Here is a 14,134-nt window from a genome sequence, read left to right as displayed (position 1 = left end):
GGTGGGTCCTCCTGGACGGATGTTCGGCTGCCAAGGGCCGGGGGCTGAGGGACTGGAGAGCCGGGCGCTGCAGCGGGGTTCGCTGCGGTAAGGTCCTCTAGTTGTGACACAGTATAGTGTGTCAGAGACAGAAGCTGGCTAAAGCTGTGTGCTAACAGCGAAGTATGTCTCCTGTGCTGGGGACAGCCATGTTGGAGATCAGAGTATTACCAATGAAGTTCCCAATCTGTGTCCAGCCAATCCTGCGTGTTCTCCCCTTACAAAAGGGAGCTGGCTCAGAGGGAGAGTGCCAGTGCTTCAAGTTACCTCCTTGTGAAAGGTTCTCCAGCTCTGTGCTCCCAGGTTACTTCTGATTCCCTGGTCCTGGTTGCTCTCATCCATCGGTTACCTAAACGCTTCTGCAGTCCTGCTGTCTAAGTCCATTGCCACTCGTGGAAGCGCTCACGTGGCCCCAGGTCGTAGAGGAGCTCCAGGTGCTAACGGCGGTTCCCGCAAACGTCTTCATTTCTTCAAAGTCCAAGTTCTTCAGCCTCGTCTTTTAATCTTAAAACACAGTCTTCAGTTCTTCTTTACTGGAGTTCTTCAGCTTCACTCTTCAAGTCATTTTAATCATAGACTCTCTAATTCTTCCAGTTTCTTCTATTTCTCCAATATTCGTGTACAGCCTGATTATTCATTAAAACTACAGTTATCTTCCTACAAAGTCCTCCTTTTCTTTACGCCCTCCGGCCACCGTTAACGCTTAGTTTGGCTTCCACCCCATGAGGAAGAATTACATTCAGCCACCTCGTTTACTCTCCTCACAGGTAGCTGTCCCTTCAGCCAAAACTCGGTCGGAACCCCAACTTACACCGAGCGTGACAGTCATTATGACTACAAACATCCCATCTGGACAAAGGGTGACACTTTTTTGGATCTCTGGGAGGTTCTGACAACAGATGCCAGCCTCTAGGGTTGAGGAGCTGTGACAAAACAGTGCTTCTTCCAGGGGCAGTGGACCAGGGAAGAAAGCTGCCTACCAATCAATATACTGGAACTTCGGGCCATATACATGGCACTCACCCAGGCAAAATAAATACTTCACAGTAAGCCGATCCAGATTTGCTCAGACAATGCGACGGAAGTAGCATACCTCAATCACAGAGGAAGAACACACAGCCGAAGGGCAATGAAGGAGGTAAGCCACACGTTAAGGTGGGCAGAACTTCATCATCCAGCTGTATCTGCAGTGTTCATTCTGGGAGTCCTAAATTGGGAAGTGGACTTTCTCAGCCGACGCGCCATTCATGCAAGCAAATGGGCCTTTACACCCAGAAGTCATTCAGACTGAACAAATGGGGACTGCCGGAAGTAGACCTCATGGCGTCTTGCCAGAACAACAAAGTACTTGTATATGGGTCAAGAACGAAGGATCCCGAAGCCACCTTCGTGGATGTCCTGTCAGTGAAGTGGGAGTTTCATCTGGCGTATGTTTCCACCGATCTCCCTGTTGCCCAGGGTGATTCGAAAATTCAAACAAGAAAAGGGCGCCGTGATACTAATAGCTCCGGCGTGGCCCAGACAACATTGGTACACGGATACTGCCTCAATCTCCAGATCTATTGTCCCAGGGTCCTTATCTCTACAAACACCTGGATCGACTGTCTTTGACGGCGTGGCACTTGAGACGTCCATCTTGAAAGCAAAAGGGTTTTCACAACCGGTAATTCAAGCAATGCTTCGAGCAAGGAAACCATCCTCTGCTCACATTTATTACCGCATATTGCATGCTGATATTCAGTGGTGCACTGCCAGAAATTATGACCCGAGGTCTTTCAGAGTTTCAAGAGGTCTAGCATTCCTTCAAGCAGGAATGGATAAAGGTCTGTGTCTTCCTTGAAGGTACAAGTGTCGGCACTAACTGTATGGTTCCAAAAGAAAATTGATAACCTGCAGGATGTTTGCACTTTTTTCCAAGGAATGCTTAACATTCAACCACCTTTTTGTTCCCCCTACAGCCCCTTGGGATCTAGAAATACTCCTTAGGGTGCTTCAAGTTGCCTCATTTGAGCCACTGAATAAAGTGGATTTGAAATGGTTGACAGCAAAAGTTCTCTTTCTACTGGCAATTGCTTCAGCTAGAAGAGTTTCAGATTTAGGGGTGTTGTGTCACCCTCCCTTTCTGATGTTTTATCCAGATAGAGCAGTTCTCCGAACTAGATCTGGGTATCTTCCTAAGGTTGTCTCTAAATTAAACCTTTTAATGAAGATTGTTGTACCGGCTTTTCAAGGACCGGACCTCTCTGTGGGAGATGCATCATTGGACGTAGTCCATGCTTTAAGTATACGTGGATCGTACCAGTGCCATCAGAAAAACAAACACTCTCTTCGTTGTCTACGGATTGCACAAGAGAGGATGGCCTGCTGACAAGCAAACACTGGTGAGGTGGCTTCTAATGGCTATTTCGGAAGCATATTCTAAAGCTGATCTCCCTATCCTAGCTAATGTCTCTGCCCACTCTACTCGTAAGGTAGGTCCTACATGGGCAGCACAACGTGGTGCCTCAGCTGAACAGATATGTAGCGCAGCCACATGGTCTTCCTTTTGACATTATGCCATTGATACCTTTGCCTCTCAGGACGCTGCTTTTGGGCAAAGGATTCTCATGTCCAGTCAGGAGCGTCCCCTCCACTAATTTCTGCTTTGGGACGTCCCAAAGTATATCCTGTGAATACTACTGTGGACCCTGCAGGAGAAAGAAGTAGTTATGGTAGACTTGCCATCTAACTTTTTCTCCTAAGTCCACAGGGATTCCACCCTGACGCACCTGATTTGAGAATCCTTACACTTGCGCGCGCACACACTTTCATACAAGACGAAAGAGGTTAGTATGTTCTTCTCACCTGAATAGGGTTTTCCATTATGCTCCTGCCTTGAGCTTTGGGAAAACTGAATTGCCTGAGCCATGAGGTGGGGATATAGGAGACTGACCCGTTGCATCCCGGGAGTCTGAAAAGCTTTGATCATTGGTGCCATTCTGCTGTCGCTACCAAATATCCCAAGGTATAACCTGTGGATACTGTGGACTTAGGAGAAAAGTGGTATCACGCGCTTTAGGACACTTCATCATAGGATGGTATATAAGAGCACTCTTTTCAGTTACAATTTTTTATTTATTTTTTACCTATGTTTGTCTTGGGGGGTAGGGGGGGTTATTTCCTTTTGCTTTCTGTAAAAGTATAAAGATCACAAACAATATTTGTGTAGAACAACTCTAATTTACAATTAAGGGAGAGAACTAGCTGATGTGCTCTGTTTAACCTGGGCCCGTGTAGAGGTTTGGAGGGCAGGAGCTGCAGCACATGCCTAGGGCCTCATCCTTCCACTTGTGGCTCATGGTACCCAGGGCCCCAGTGCTGTGTCTCAAAAGGCACATACGTATCCTGTGCCATGCCTGAGTGAGCCTTGACCTAGTCCAAGTGTTAAGTCCATGACGTAAGCACGCACTTTGCAGAGTTTTTTATTTTTTTCAAATGTGAATCCTAAGGGGTGAAATGTTTTGTTTTTTTCCTGTCATCCGAGGTTTGGAGAAAAAAAACCTGCTTCATAAGTGCTTACGTATCTCGGTCCAGGGGTTTGGACTGGGCGTTGATTCAGTCAGAACATTGCGCAGGAGGTGGAAACATTTTAGCCCTTTACTTGCTGTCTTTGATACTTTGTAAAACATTGATACAAAAGTTCAGCTAGCAATATATGCTCAACAGTTTGAATCAGTGGAGAGCTGACGAGCACCTATGCTAATTATTGTATATATTCTAGTGATGAGCGGATTCGGTTTTACTCGGTTTTACTCGGTTCTCAAAGCGGCATCTTATTGGCTCACGGATGTCACGTGTTTTGGATAGCCAATAAGATGCCGTTTTGAGAACCGAGTAAAACCGAGTAAAACCGAACCTCGCTCATCACTAATATATTCAGCCTTGCGTACTGCAGGTGTCTTGTAGAAAGTGGACATTCTATAATCGGGACTTCAGCCATTGGGTTATCGCCTACAAAAATAAGTTTACTATGCTAGTGATAGGATTGGCAAAAACAGAATTGAACACTGTTGTACCGTATGCTTTACTAGAATAAGCCGGCAAACTCTTTGGGGGTTTTTTTTTTATTTTATTTTTTTATTTTCTTCATTCAAACCATTAATTTTTGCAGAGCTTTGATTTTGCAAAACTGGTACATTTGCATATGTTACCGCGTGAGTCTCCCATAACACTCTTCTGTTTGCATGTACAGTACCTTATTGCTGTGTTATCTTGCTACTCTGGGGCCAATTCAAGTATGGTCGATGTGCTACTACAATGTTTGGCTGCATACAGATTTGTACATTATGATATCTGCAGCATCACTAGGTTTTTTTTTTGTTTTTTGTGCATATCTATGGTGTGCAAGGAAAAACTGATTTTGCTGGTCAGGCGGCGTATAAACATTTGGACAATTTTTGGAGTAAACACGGACCGGTGGGAAAATGAGGCGTAACCAATATTGCCAGAGGAGGTGGGCAGTGAAGGGTTTCCTGTCTCTACCTTTAAACAGTGGGATATGAACTTATCATAAATGTAATTTCTCTGACGTCCTAGTGGATGCTGGGAACTCCGTAAGGACCATGGGGAATAGCGGCTCCGCAGGAGACTGGGCACATCTAAAGAAAGCTTTAGGATCACCTGGTGTGCACTGGCTCCTCCCCCTATGACCCTCCTCCAAGCCTCAGTTAGATTTCTGTGCCCGACGAGAAGGGTGCACACTAGGGGCTCTCCTGAGCTCTTTGTGAAAGTTTTAGTTTAGGTTTATTATTTTCAGTGAGACCTGCTGGCAACAGGCTCACTGCATCGAGGGACTAAGGGGAGAAGAAGCGAACTCACCTGCGTGCAGAGTGGATTGGGCTTCTTAGGCTACTGGACATTAGCTCCAGAGGGACGATCACAGGTTCAGCCTGGATGGGTCACCGGAGCCGCGCCGCCGTCCCCCTTACAGAGCCAGAAGAGCGAAGAGGTCCGGAAAAATCGGCGGCAGAAGACGATCCTGTCTTCAGATAAGGTAGCGCACAGCACCGCAGCTGTGCGCCATTGCTCTCAGCACACTTCACACTCCGGTCACTGAGGGTGCAGGGCGCTGGGGGGGGCAGCGCCCTGAGACGCAATAAATAGATAAAAAAACCTTATATGGCTAAAATAAATGCATCACATATAACTCCTGGGCTATATGGATGCATTTAACCCCTGCCAAAACATACAGAAAAAGGATGATAAGGACGCTGAGAAAGGGGCGGAGCCTATCTCCTCAGCACACTGGCGCCATTTTCCCTCACAGCTCAGTTGGAGGGAAGCTCCCTGGCTCTCCCCTGCAGTCACTACACTACAGAAAGGGGTTAAAAAAGAGAGGGGGGCACAAATTAGGCGCAGTATATAACAATACAGCAGCTATAAAGGGAAAAACACTTATATAAGGTTATCCCTGTATATATATAGCGCTCTGGTGTGTGCTGGCAAACTCTCCCTCTGTCTCCCCAAAGGGCTAGTGGGGTCCTGTCCTCTATCGGAGCATTCCCTGTGTGTGTGCTGTGTGTCGGTACGTTGGTGTCGACATGTATGAGGAGAAAAATGATGAGGAGACGGAGTAGAGTGTCTGAAATAGTGTTGTCACCCCCTAGGGGGTCGACACCTGAGTGGATGTACTGTTGAAATTGCGTGACAGTGTCAGCTTTGTATAAAAGACAGTGGTTGACATGAGACAGCCGGCTACTCAGCTTGTGCATGTCCAGACGTCTCATACAGGGGCCCTAAAGCGCCCGTTACCTCAGATACAGACGCCGACAGGGGTACTGACTCCTGTGTCGACGGTGAAGAGACAACCGTGATTTCCAATAGGGCCACACATTGCATGATTGAGGCAATGGAAAAAGTTTACACTTTTCTGATAATATGAATACCACCAAAAAAAGGGGTATTATGTTTGGTGAGGAAAAACTTCCTGTAGTTTTCCTGAATCTGAGAAATAAAATGAGGTGTGTGATGATGCGTGGGTTTCCCCCCGATAACAATTGATATTTTCTAAAAAGTTATTGGCAGTATACCTTTTCCCGCCAGAGGTTAGGGTGCGTTGGGAAACACCCCCTAGGGTGGATAAAGCGCTCACACGCTTGTAAAAACAAGGGCTCTACCCTCTCCTGAGATGGCCGCCCTTAAGGATCCTGCTGATAGAAAGCAGGAGCGTATCCTAAAATGTATTTACACACATACTGGTGTTATACTGCGACCAGCAATCGCCTCAGCCTGGATGTGCAGTGCTGGGTTGGCGTGGTCGGATTCCCTGACTGGAAATATGGTATCCTAGATAAGGACAGTATATTATTGCCTATAGAGCAATTAAAAGATGCATTTCTATATATGCAGGATGCACAGCGGAATATTTGCCGACTGGCATCAAGTATAAGTGCGTTGTCCAATTATTCCAGTAAAGTGGTCAGGTGATGCGGATTCCAAACGGCATTTGGAAGTATTGCCTTAAAAGAGGGGATGTACCCCAGGTCGCCTCTCAAAATAAGACGCCGTATTATCAGGCGCAGTCCTGGTTGGCAAGCGGACAAAAGGGTTCCTCTTTTCTGCTCGTGACAGAGGGAGAGGAAAATGGCTGCAGAGATCAGCCAGTTCCAAGGAACAGAAACCCTTTTCCGCCGCTGCCAAGCCCTCAGTATGACGCTAGGGCTTTACAAGTTCAGGCACGGTGGGGTCCCGTTCTCAATGAATTTCAGTGCGCAGTGGGCTCACTCGCAAGTAGACCCCTGGATCCTTCAGATAATATTTCAGGGGTACAAATTGGAATTCGAGACGTATTCCCCTCGCCGTTTCCAAAAGTCTGTTTTACCGACGTCTCCCGCTGACAGGGAGGCAGTTTTGGAAGCCATTCACAAGCTGTATTCCCAGCAGGTGATAATCAAGGTACCCCTCCTGCAACAGGGAACGGGGTATTATTCCACACTATTGTGGTACCGAAGCCAGACGGCTCGGTGAGACCGATTTTAAAATCTAAAATCTTTGAACACTTGCATACAGAGGTTCAAATTCAAAATTGAGTCACTCAGAGCAGTGATTGCAAACCTGGAAGAAGGGGACTACATGATGTCTCGGGACATCAAGGAGGCTTACCTTCATGTCAAAATTTACCCTTCTCACCAAGGGTATTTCAGGTTATGGTACAGAACTGTATCAGTTCGGACGCTGCCGTAGGGATGGTCCACGGCACCCCGGGTCTTTACTGAAGTAATGACCGAAATGATGATATTCCTTCGAAGGAAGGGAATTTTAGTTATCCTTTACTTGGACGATTCCCTGATAAGGGTAAGATCCAGGGAACAGTTGGAGATCGGTGTAGCACTATATCAGGTAGTGTTGCGGCAGCACGATTGGATTTTCAATATTCCAAAATCGCAGCTGGTTCCGACGACTTGTCTTCTGTTCCTAGGGATGATTCTGGACATAGTCCAGAAAGAAGGTGCTTCTCCCGGAGGAGAAAGCCAGGGAGTTATCCGAGCTAGTCAGGAACCTCCTAAAACCGAACCAAGTCTCAGTGCATCAATGCACAAGGGTTCTGGGTAAAAATGGTGGCTTCCTACGAAGCAATCCCATTCGGCAGATTCCACGCACAGTGGAACCTTCTGGACAAATGGTCCGGGTCGCATCTTCAGATGCTTCAGCGGATAACCCTGTCACCAGGGACAAGGGTATCCCTCCTGTGGTGGTTGCAGAGTGCTCATCTTCTAGAGGGCCGCAGATTCGGCATTCGGGACTGGGTCCTGGTGGCCACGGATGCCAGCCTGCGAGGCTGGGGAGCAGTCACACAGGGAAGGAATTTCCAGGGCTTATGGTCAAGCCTGGAGACATCTCTTCATATAAACATTCTGGAACTAAGGGCCATTTACAATGCCCTAAGTCAAGCGAAACCCCTGCTTCAGGGTCAGGCGGTATTGATCCAATCGGACAACATCACGTCAGTCGCCCACGTAAACAGACAGGGCGGCACGAGAAGCAGGAGGGCAATGGCAGAAGCTGCAAGGATTTTCGCTGGGCGGAAAATCCATGTGATAGCACTGTCAGCAGTGTTCATTCCGGGAGTGGACAACTGGGAAGCAGACTTCCTCAGCAGACACGACCTTCACCCGGGAGAGTGGGGACTTCACCCAGAAGTCTTCCACCTGATTGTAAACCGTTGGGAAAAACAAAAGGTGGACATAATGGCGTCCCGTCTAAACAAAAAACTAGACAGATATTGCGCCAGGTCAAGGGACCCTCAGGCAATAGCGGTGGACGCTCTGGTAACACCGTGGGTGTACCAGTCAGTGTATGTGTTCCCTCCTCTGCCCCTCATACCAAAAGTACTGAGAATCATAAGGAGAGGAGTAAGAACTATACTCATGGTTCCGGATTGGCCAAGAAGGACTTGGTATCCGGAACTTCAAGAGATGCTCACGGACGAACCGTGGCCTCTACCTCTAAGAAAGGACCTGCTCCAGCAAGGGCCTTGTCTGTTCCAAGACTTACCGCGGCTGCGTTTGACGGCATGGCGGTTGAACGCCGGATCCTGAAGATCCCTACCCTGGTCAAGGCCAGGAAAGACGTAACCGCAAAACATTATCACCGCATTTGGCGAAAATATGTTGCGTGGGGTGAGGCCAAGAAGGCCCCTACAGAGGAATTTCAACTGGGTCGTTTCCTCCATTTCCTGCAAACAGGACTGTCTATGGGCCTAAAATTAGGGTCCATTAAGGTTCAAATTTCGGCCCTGTCGATTTTCTTCCAAAAAGAACTGGCTTCAGTGCCTGAAGTTCAGACATTTGTAAAAGGGGTACTGCATATACAGTCTCCTTTTGTGCCTCCAGTGGCACCTTGGGGATCTCAATGTTGTGTTGAGTTTCCTAAAGTCACATTGGTTTGAACCACTCACCACTGTGGACTTAAAATATCTCACATGGAAGTGACGAGTTAGCCCTGGTTTCAGCCAGGCGGGTGTCAGAATTGGCGGCTTTATCATATAAAAGCCCTTACTTAATATTTCATTCTGAAAGGGCAGAATTGAGGACTCGTCCTCAAATTTTCTACCTAAGGTGGTTTCTGCATTTCACATGAACCAACCTATTGTGGTACCTGCGGCTACTAAGGACTTGGAGGATTCCAAGTTGCTTGACGTGGTCAGGACCCTGAAAATACATGTTTCCAGGACGGCTGGAGTCAGAAAATCTGACTCGCTGTTTATCCTGTATGCACCCAACAAACTGGGTGCTCCTGCTTCTAAGCAGACGATTGCTCGTTGGATTTGTAGTACAATTCAGCTTGCACATTCTGTGGCAGGCCTGCCACAGCCAAAAATCTTAAAATGCCCACTCCACAAGGAAGGTGGGCTCATCTTGGGCAGCTGCCCGAGGGGTCTCGGCTTTACAACTTTGCCGAGCAGTTACTTGGTCAGGAGCAAATACGTTTGTAAAATTCTACAAGTTTGATATCTTGGCTGAGGAGGACCTGGAGTTCTCTCATTCGGTGCTGCAGAGTCATCCGCACTCTCCCGCCCGTTTGGGAGCTTTGGTATAATCCCCATGGTCCTTACGGAGTTCCCAGCATCCACTAGGACGTCAGAGAAAATAAGAATTTACTTACCGATAATTCTATTTCTCGTAGTCCGTAGTGGATGCTGGGCGCCCATCCCAAGTGCGGATTGTCTGCAATACTGGTACATAATTATTGTTACCAAAAAATTCGGGTTATTGTTGTAGTGAGCCATCTTTTCTAGAGGCTCCTCTATTATCATGCTGTTAACTGGGTTCAGATCACAAGTTGTACAGTGTGATTGGTGTGGCTGGTATGAGTCTTACCCGGGATTCAAAATCCTTCCTTATTGTGTACGCTCGTCCGGGCACAGTATCCTAACTGAGGCTTGGAGGAGGGTCATAGGGGGAGGAGCCAGTGCACACCAGGTGATCCTAAAGCTTTCTTTAGATGTGCCCAGTCTCCTGCGGAGCCGCTATTCCCCATGGTCCTTACGGAGTTCCCAGCATCCACTACGGACTACGAGAAATAGAATTATCGGTAAGTAAATTCTTATTTTTAAGAATGAAGAAGAAATGTAATTACCGATAAGAATAATCCACTACTCCTTCTTTTTCTCCTTTCAATTTGCCGATGGACATTCACATTTGAGACTAAACTCCTTGCAGATGTGGCTGTAGAGCATGATCAGACAGCTTCTGTAGTTAGAGGGGGGAAAGTTACCACTTGCATGGGTAGGGTCTCTGACTGATTTGCTAATGAGACCCTTGTCTACTACAAAATTGAGGCAATTTGTGTGTATTATATTTATTATCTCATTTGTATATTTGTTCTGAAAGCTGGTTTGTCATATTTTTTTATTTTTTTGCACGTCATAAATGTCTTAATTTCACATTTAAAAATTAATGTGAACAACTTTCCTTGTAAACGGTTTCTCAAGAAGTGCCTGCACATCCCCAGACTCAAGTAAACGTGAGACTGACGAAGCAGTTCTGCAGAGGAGGCAGAAGCAAATAGACTATGGCAAGAACACCACTGGCTATCGGTGCTATCGTCAGCAGATTCCCAAGTAAGCATGTTCTGTGTGTGTGTGTGTGTGTGTGTGTTTTTATTTTTATTCTTTCTACTTTATTTACATTATGTGCTTTATTGGGTTTGGTGCCATACTGTACTTACAGTACCTTTTTCATAGCTTTAAAAGCTGGTGGTAATGCTTACTACTTATGCTCAATGGAGGCAGGGCTGTTTCTAGCCAATTTACAGTGCTTTGCTAAAGTATTCACCCCCCTTTGGCTTTTTACCTATGTTTGTTAGATTTTTAAAACAAAATTAAATTACAGGTTGTAATCTGAATTTTCTCTGTCGTCCTAGTGGATGCTGGGAACTCTGTAAGGACCATGGGGAATAGCGGCTCCGCAGGAGACTGGGCACATCTAAAGAAAGCTTTAGGACTATCTGGTGTGCACTGGCTCCTCCCCCTATGACCCTCCTTCAAGCCTCAGTTAGATTTTTGTGCCCGACCGAGCAGGGTGCAATCTAGGAGGCTCTCCTGAGCTTCTTAGAAAGAGTTAGTTTTAGGTTTTTTATTTTCAGTGAGACCTGCTGGCAACAGGCTCACTGCATCGAGGGACTAAGGGGAGAAGAAGCGAACCTGCCTGCTTGCAGCCAGCTTGGGCTTCTTAGGCTACTGGACACCATTAGCTCCACAGGGACCGAACACAGGCCCAGCCTCGGAGTCCGGTCCCAGAGCCGCGCCGCCGTCCCCCTTACAGAGCCAGAAGCAAGAAGAGGTCCGGAAAATCGGCGGCAGAAGACATCAGTCTTCACCAAGGTAGCGCACAGCACTGCAGCTGTGCGCCATTGCTCCTCATGCACACCACACACTCCGGTCACTGAGGGTGCAGGGCGCTGGGGGGGGGGCGCCCTGAGCAGCAATATAAACACCTTGGCTGGCAAATATACATCACATATAACCCCCAGGGCTATATGGATGTATATTAACCCCTGCCAGATTCCATAAAAATGCGGGAGAAAAGTCTGCGAAAAAGGGGCGGAGCTATCTCCTTCAGCACACTGGCGCCATTTTTCCCTCACTGCTCCGTTGGAGGGAAGCTCCCTGGCTCTCCCCTGCAGTTAATACACTACAGAAAGGGTAAAAAAGAGAGGGGGGGGCACAATTTAGGCGCAGTATACAACATATATGCAGCTATAAGGGAAAACACTTTTTTATAGGTGCTATCCCTGTGATATATAGCGCCCTGGTGTGTGCTGGCATACTCTCCCTCTGTCTCCCCAAAGGGCTTTGTGGGGTCCTGTCCTCTATCAGAGCATTCCCTGTGTGTGTGCTGTGTCGGTACGGCTGTGTCGACAGGTATGTGGAGGATAATGAGGTGGAGGCGGAGCAAATGCCTGTAAATATGTTGTCACCCCCTGCGGGGTCGACACCGGTGTGGTTGAACTTATGGAAGGATTACGTGAAAGTGTCAACTCCTTACATAAAAGGTCGACGACACGGAACAGCCGGCTACTCAGCTTGTGCCTGTTCCAGCGTCTCAAATGTCATGGGGGGCTCTAAAATCGCCCGCTACCTCAGATAACAGACACAGATGTCGACACGGATACTGACTCCAGTGTCGACATAGATGAGACTGGTGTACCCTCCAAATAGGTCCACCCGTTACAGGATTGAGACAATGAAAAATGTATTACACATTTATGATTATACCCCAGGTACCACATAAAAGGGTATTGTGTTTGGTGAGAGAAAACTATTAGTAGTTTTTCCTGCATCTGAGAAATTAAATGAGGTGTGTGAGGAAGAGCGGTCTTCCCCCGGTAAGAAATTGATAATTTCTACAACGGTTATTGGCAGCGTACCCTTTCCCGCCAGAGGATAGGTCACGCGGGGAAACACCCCATAGGGTAGATACAGCGCTTACACGCTTATCAGAAAAGGTGGCACTACCGTCTTCGGGTACGGCCGCCCTGAAGGAACCTGCTGATAGAAAGCAGGAGGTTACCCTATAAGATATGGTCACACACTAGGGCATTATATTGCGACCAGCCGTTGCTTCGGCATAGATGTGCAGTGCTCCCGCTGCGTGGTCAGATTCCCTGTCGGAAAATAACTATGGATAGGGACAATATTTTGCTGAAAATAGAGCATATAAAAGACGTGGTCTTATACATGTGTGATGCACAGAGGGATATTTGCCGGCTGGCATCAAAAATAAGCGCTAGGTCCATTGCCGCCAGACGGGGTTTATGGACTTGGCAATGGTCAGGCGATGCCGACTCGAATCGGCACATGGAAGTTGCCCTATAAGGGGGTAAAACTGTTTGGGGATAGTTTTTCAGACCTCGTTTCCACAGCTACTGCTGGGAAATTAATTTTTTTGCCACAGGCTACCCCACAACAAAAGAAAGCACCGTATCATCAAGTACAGTCCTTTCGGCCCCAGAAAAACAAGTGGGCTAGAGGCTCATCCTTTCTGCCGAGAGGCAAAGGTAGAGGAAAAAAGCTGCAACACACAGCTAGTTCCCAAGAGCAGAAGTCCTCCCTGCGTCCGGTAGGTCCACAGCATGGTGCTGGGGCTGCTCAGGCGGACCCGGGTACGGTGGGGGCCCGTCTCAGATATTTCAGCAGACAGTGGGCTCTCTCACATGGTTCCCTGGGTCCTTCAAGTAGTATCTCAGGGGTACAGGCTGGAGTTCGAGACGTTCTTCCCCCCGCCGTTTCCTAAAATCTGCCTTACCGGCACCTCCCTCTGCCAGGGAGACGGTGTTGGTGGATATTCAACACTATAATCACAACAAGTGATTGTCAAGGTGCCCCTCCTTCAGCAAGGAAGGGGTTACTATTCCACAGTGGTTGTGGTACCGCAACGGTTCGGTGAGACCCATCTTGAAATTAAAATACTTGAACTTTTATATCAGAAGATTCAAGTTCAAGATGGAATCGCTCAGGGCGCTTATTACGAGCCTGGACGAGGGGGATTACAGGGTCTCCCTGGACATCAAGGATGCGTACCTGCATGTCCCCATTCCCCCCCCTCACCAGGAGTACCTCAGATATGTGGTACAGGACTGTCACTATCAGTTCCAGACGCGGCCGTTGGAGTTGTCCACGGCACCGAAGGTCTTTACCTAGGTAATGGCCGAAGTGATGATACTCCTTCGCAAGAAGGAAGTTTTTATTATCCCGTACTTGGACGATCTCCTGATAAAGGCGAGGTCCAAAGAACAGTTGGTAGTGGGGGTAGCACTCTCTCGGGAAGTGCTACAACAGCACGACTGGATTCTCAATATTCCAAAGTCACAGCTGGTCCCGACGACACGTCTTCTGTTCCTGGGAATGTTTCTGAACGCAGACCAGAAAAGAGTGTTTCTTCCAGTGGAAAAAGCCGAGGAGTTGTCATCTCTAGTCAGAGACATCCTAAAACCAGGACAGGTGTCGGTACATCAATGCACACGAGTCCTGGGAAAAATGGTAGCTTCGTACGAAGCATAATTCCATTCGGAAGACTCCACGCAAGGACGTTCCAGTGGGACTAATGGTCCGGGT

At 47.7% G+C, this 14,134-nt stretch overlaps 1 protein-coding gene across 6 annotated transcripts in view; it reads left to right on the top strand.

Moving 5' to 3' along the window:
• LOC134932978 (oocyte-specific histone RNA stem-loop-binding protein 2-like) overlaps positions 1-14,134 on the top strand; it is a 260,183-nt gene that overhangs the window by 158,656 nt on the left and 87,393 nt on the right. For 5 of the 6 annotated variants that reach the window (XM_063927877.1, XM_063927879.1, XM_063927874.1 and 2 more), the window contains one exon: positions 10,511-10,639. In XM_063927877.1, coding sequence (XP_063783947.1) covers positions 10,511-10,639 — 129 coding nt within the window. The remainder of the gene's footprint in view (positions 1-10,510; positions 10,640-14,134) is intronic. The other variant, XM_063927875.1, reaches the window with a different exon arrangement.

This window comes from Pseudophryne corroboree, chromosome 6 (assembly GCF_028390025.1).
Source record: "Pseudophryne corroboree isolate aPseCor3 chromosome 6, aPseCor3.hap2, whole genome shotgun sequence".
In the NCBI taxonomy this organism is placed as follows: domain Eukaryota; kingdom Metazoa; phylum Chordata; class Amphibia; order Anura; family Myobatrachidae; genus Pseudophryne; species Pseudophryne corroboree.
Note: the sequence above shows the minus strand (reverse complement) of the source record. Positions and strands in the feature narration are given on the sequence as shown.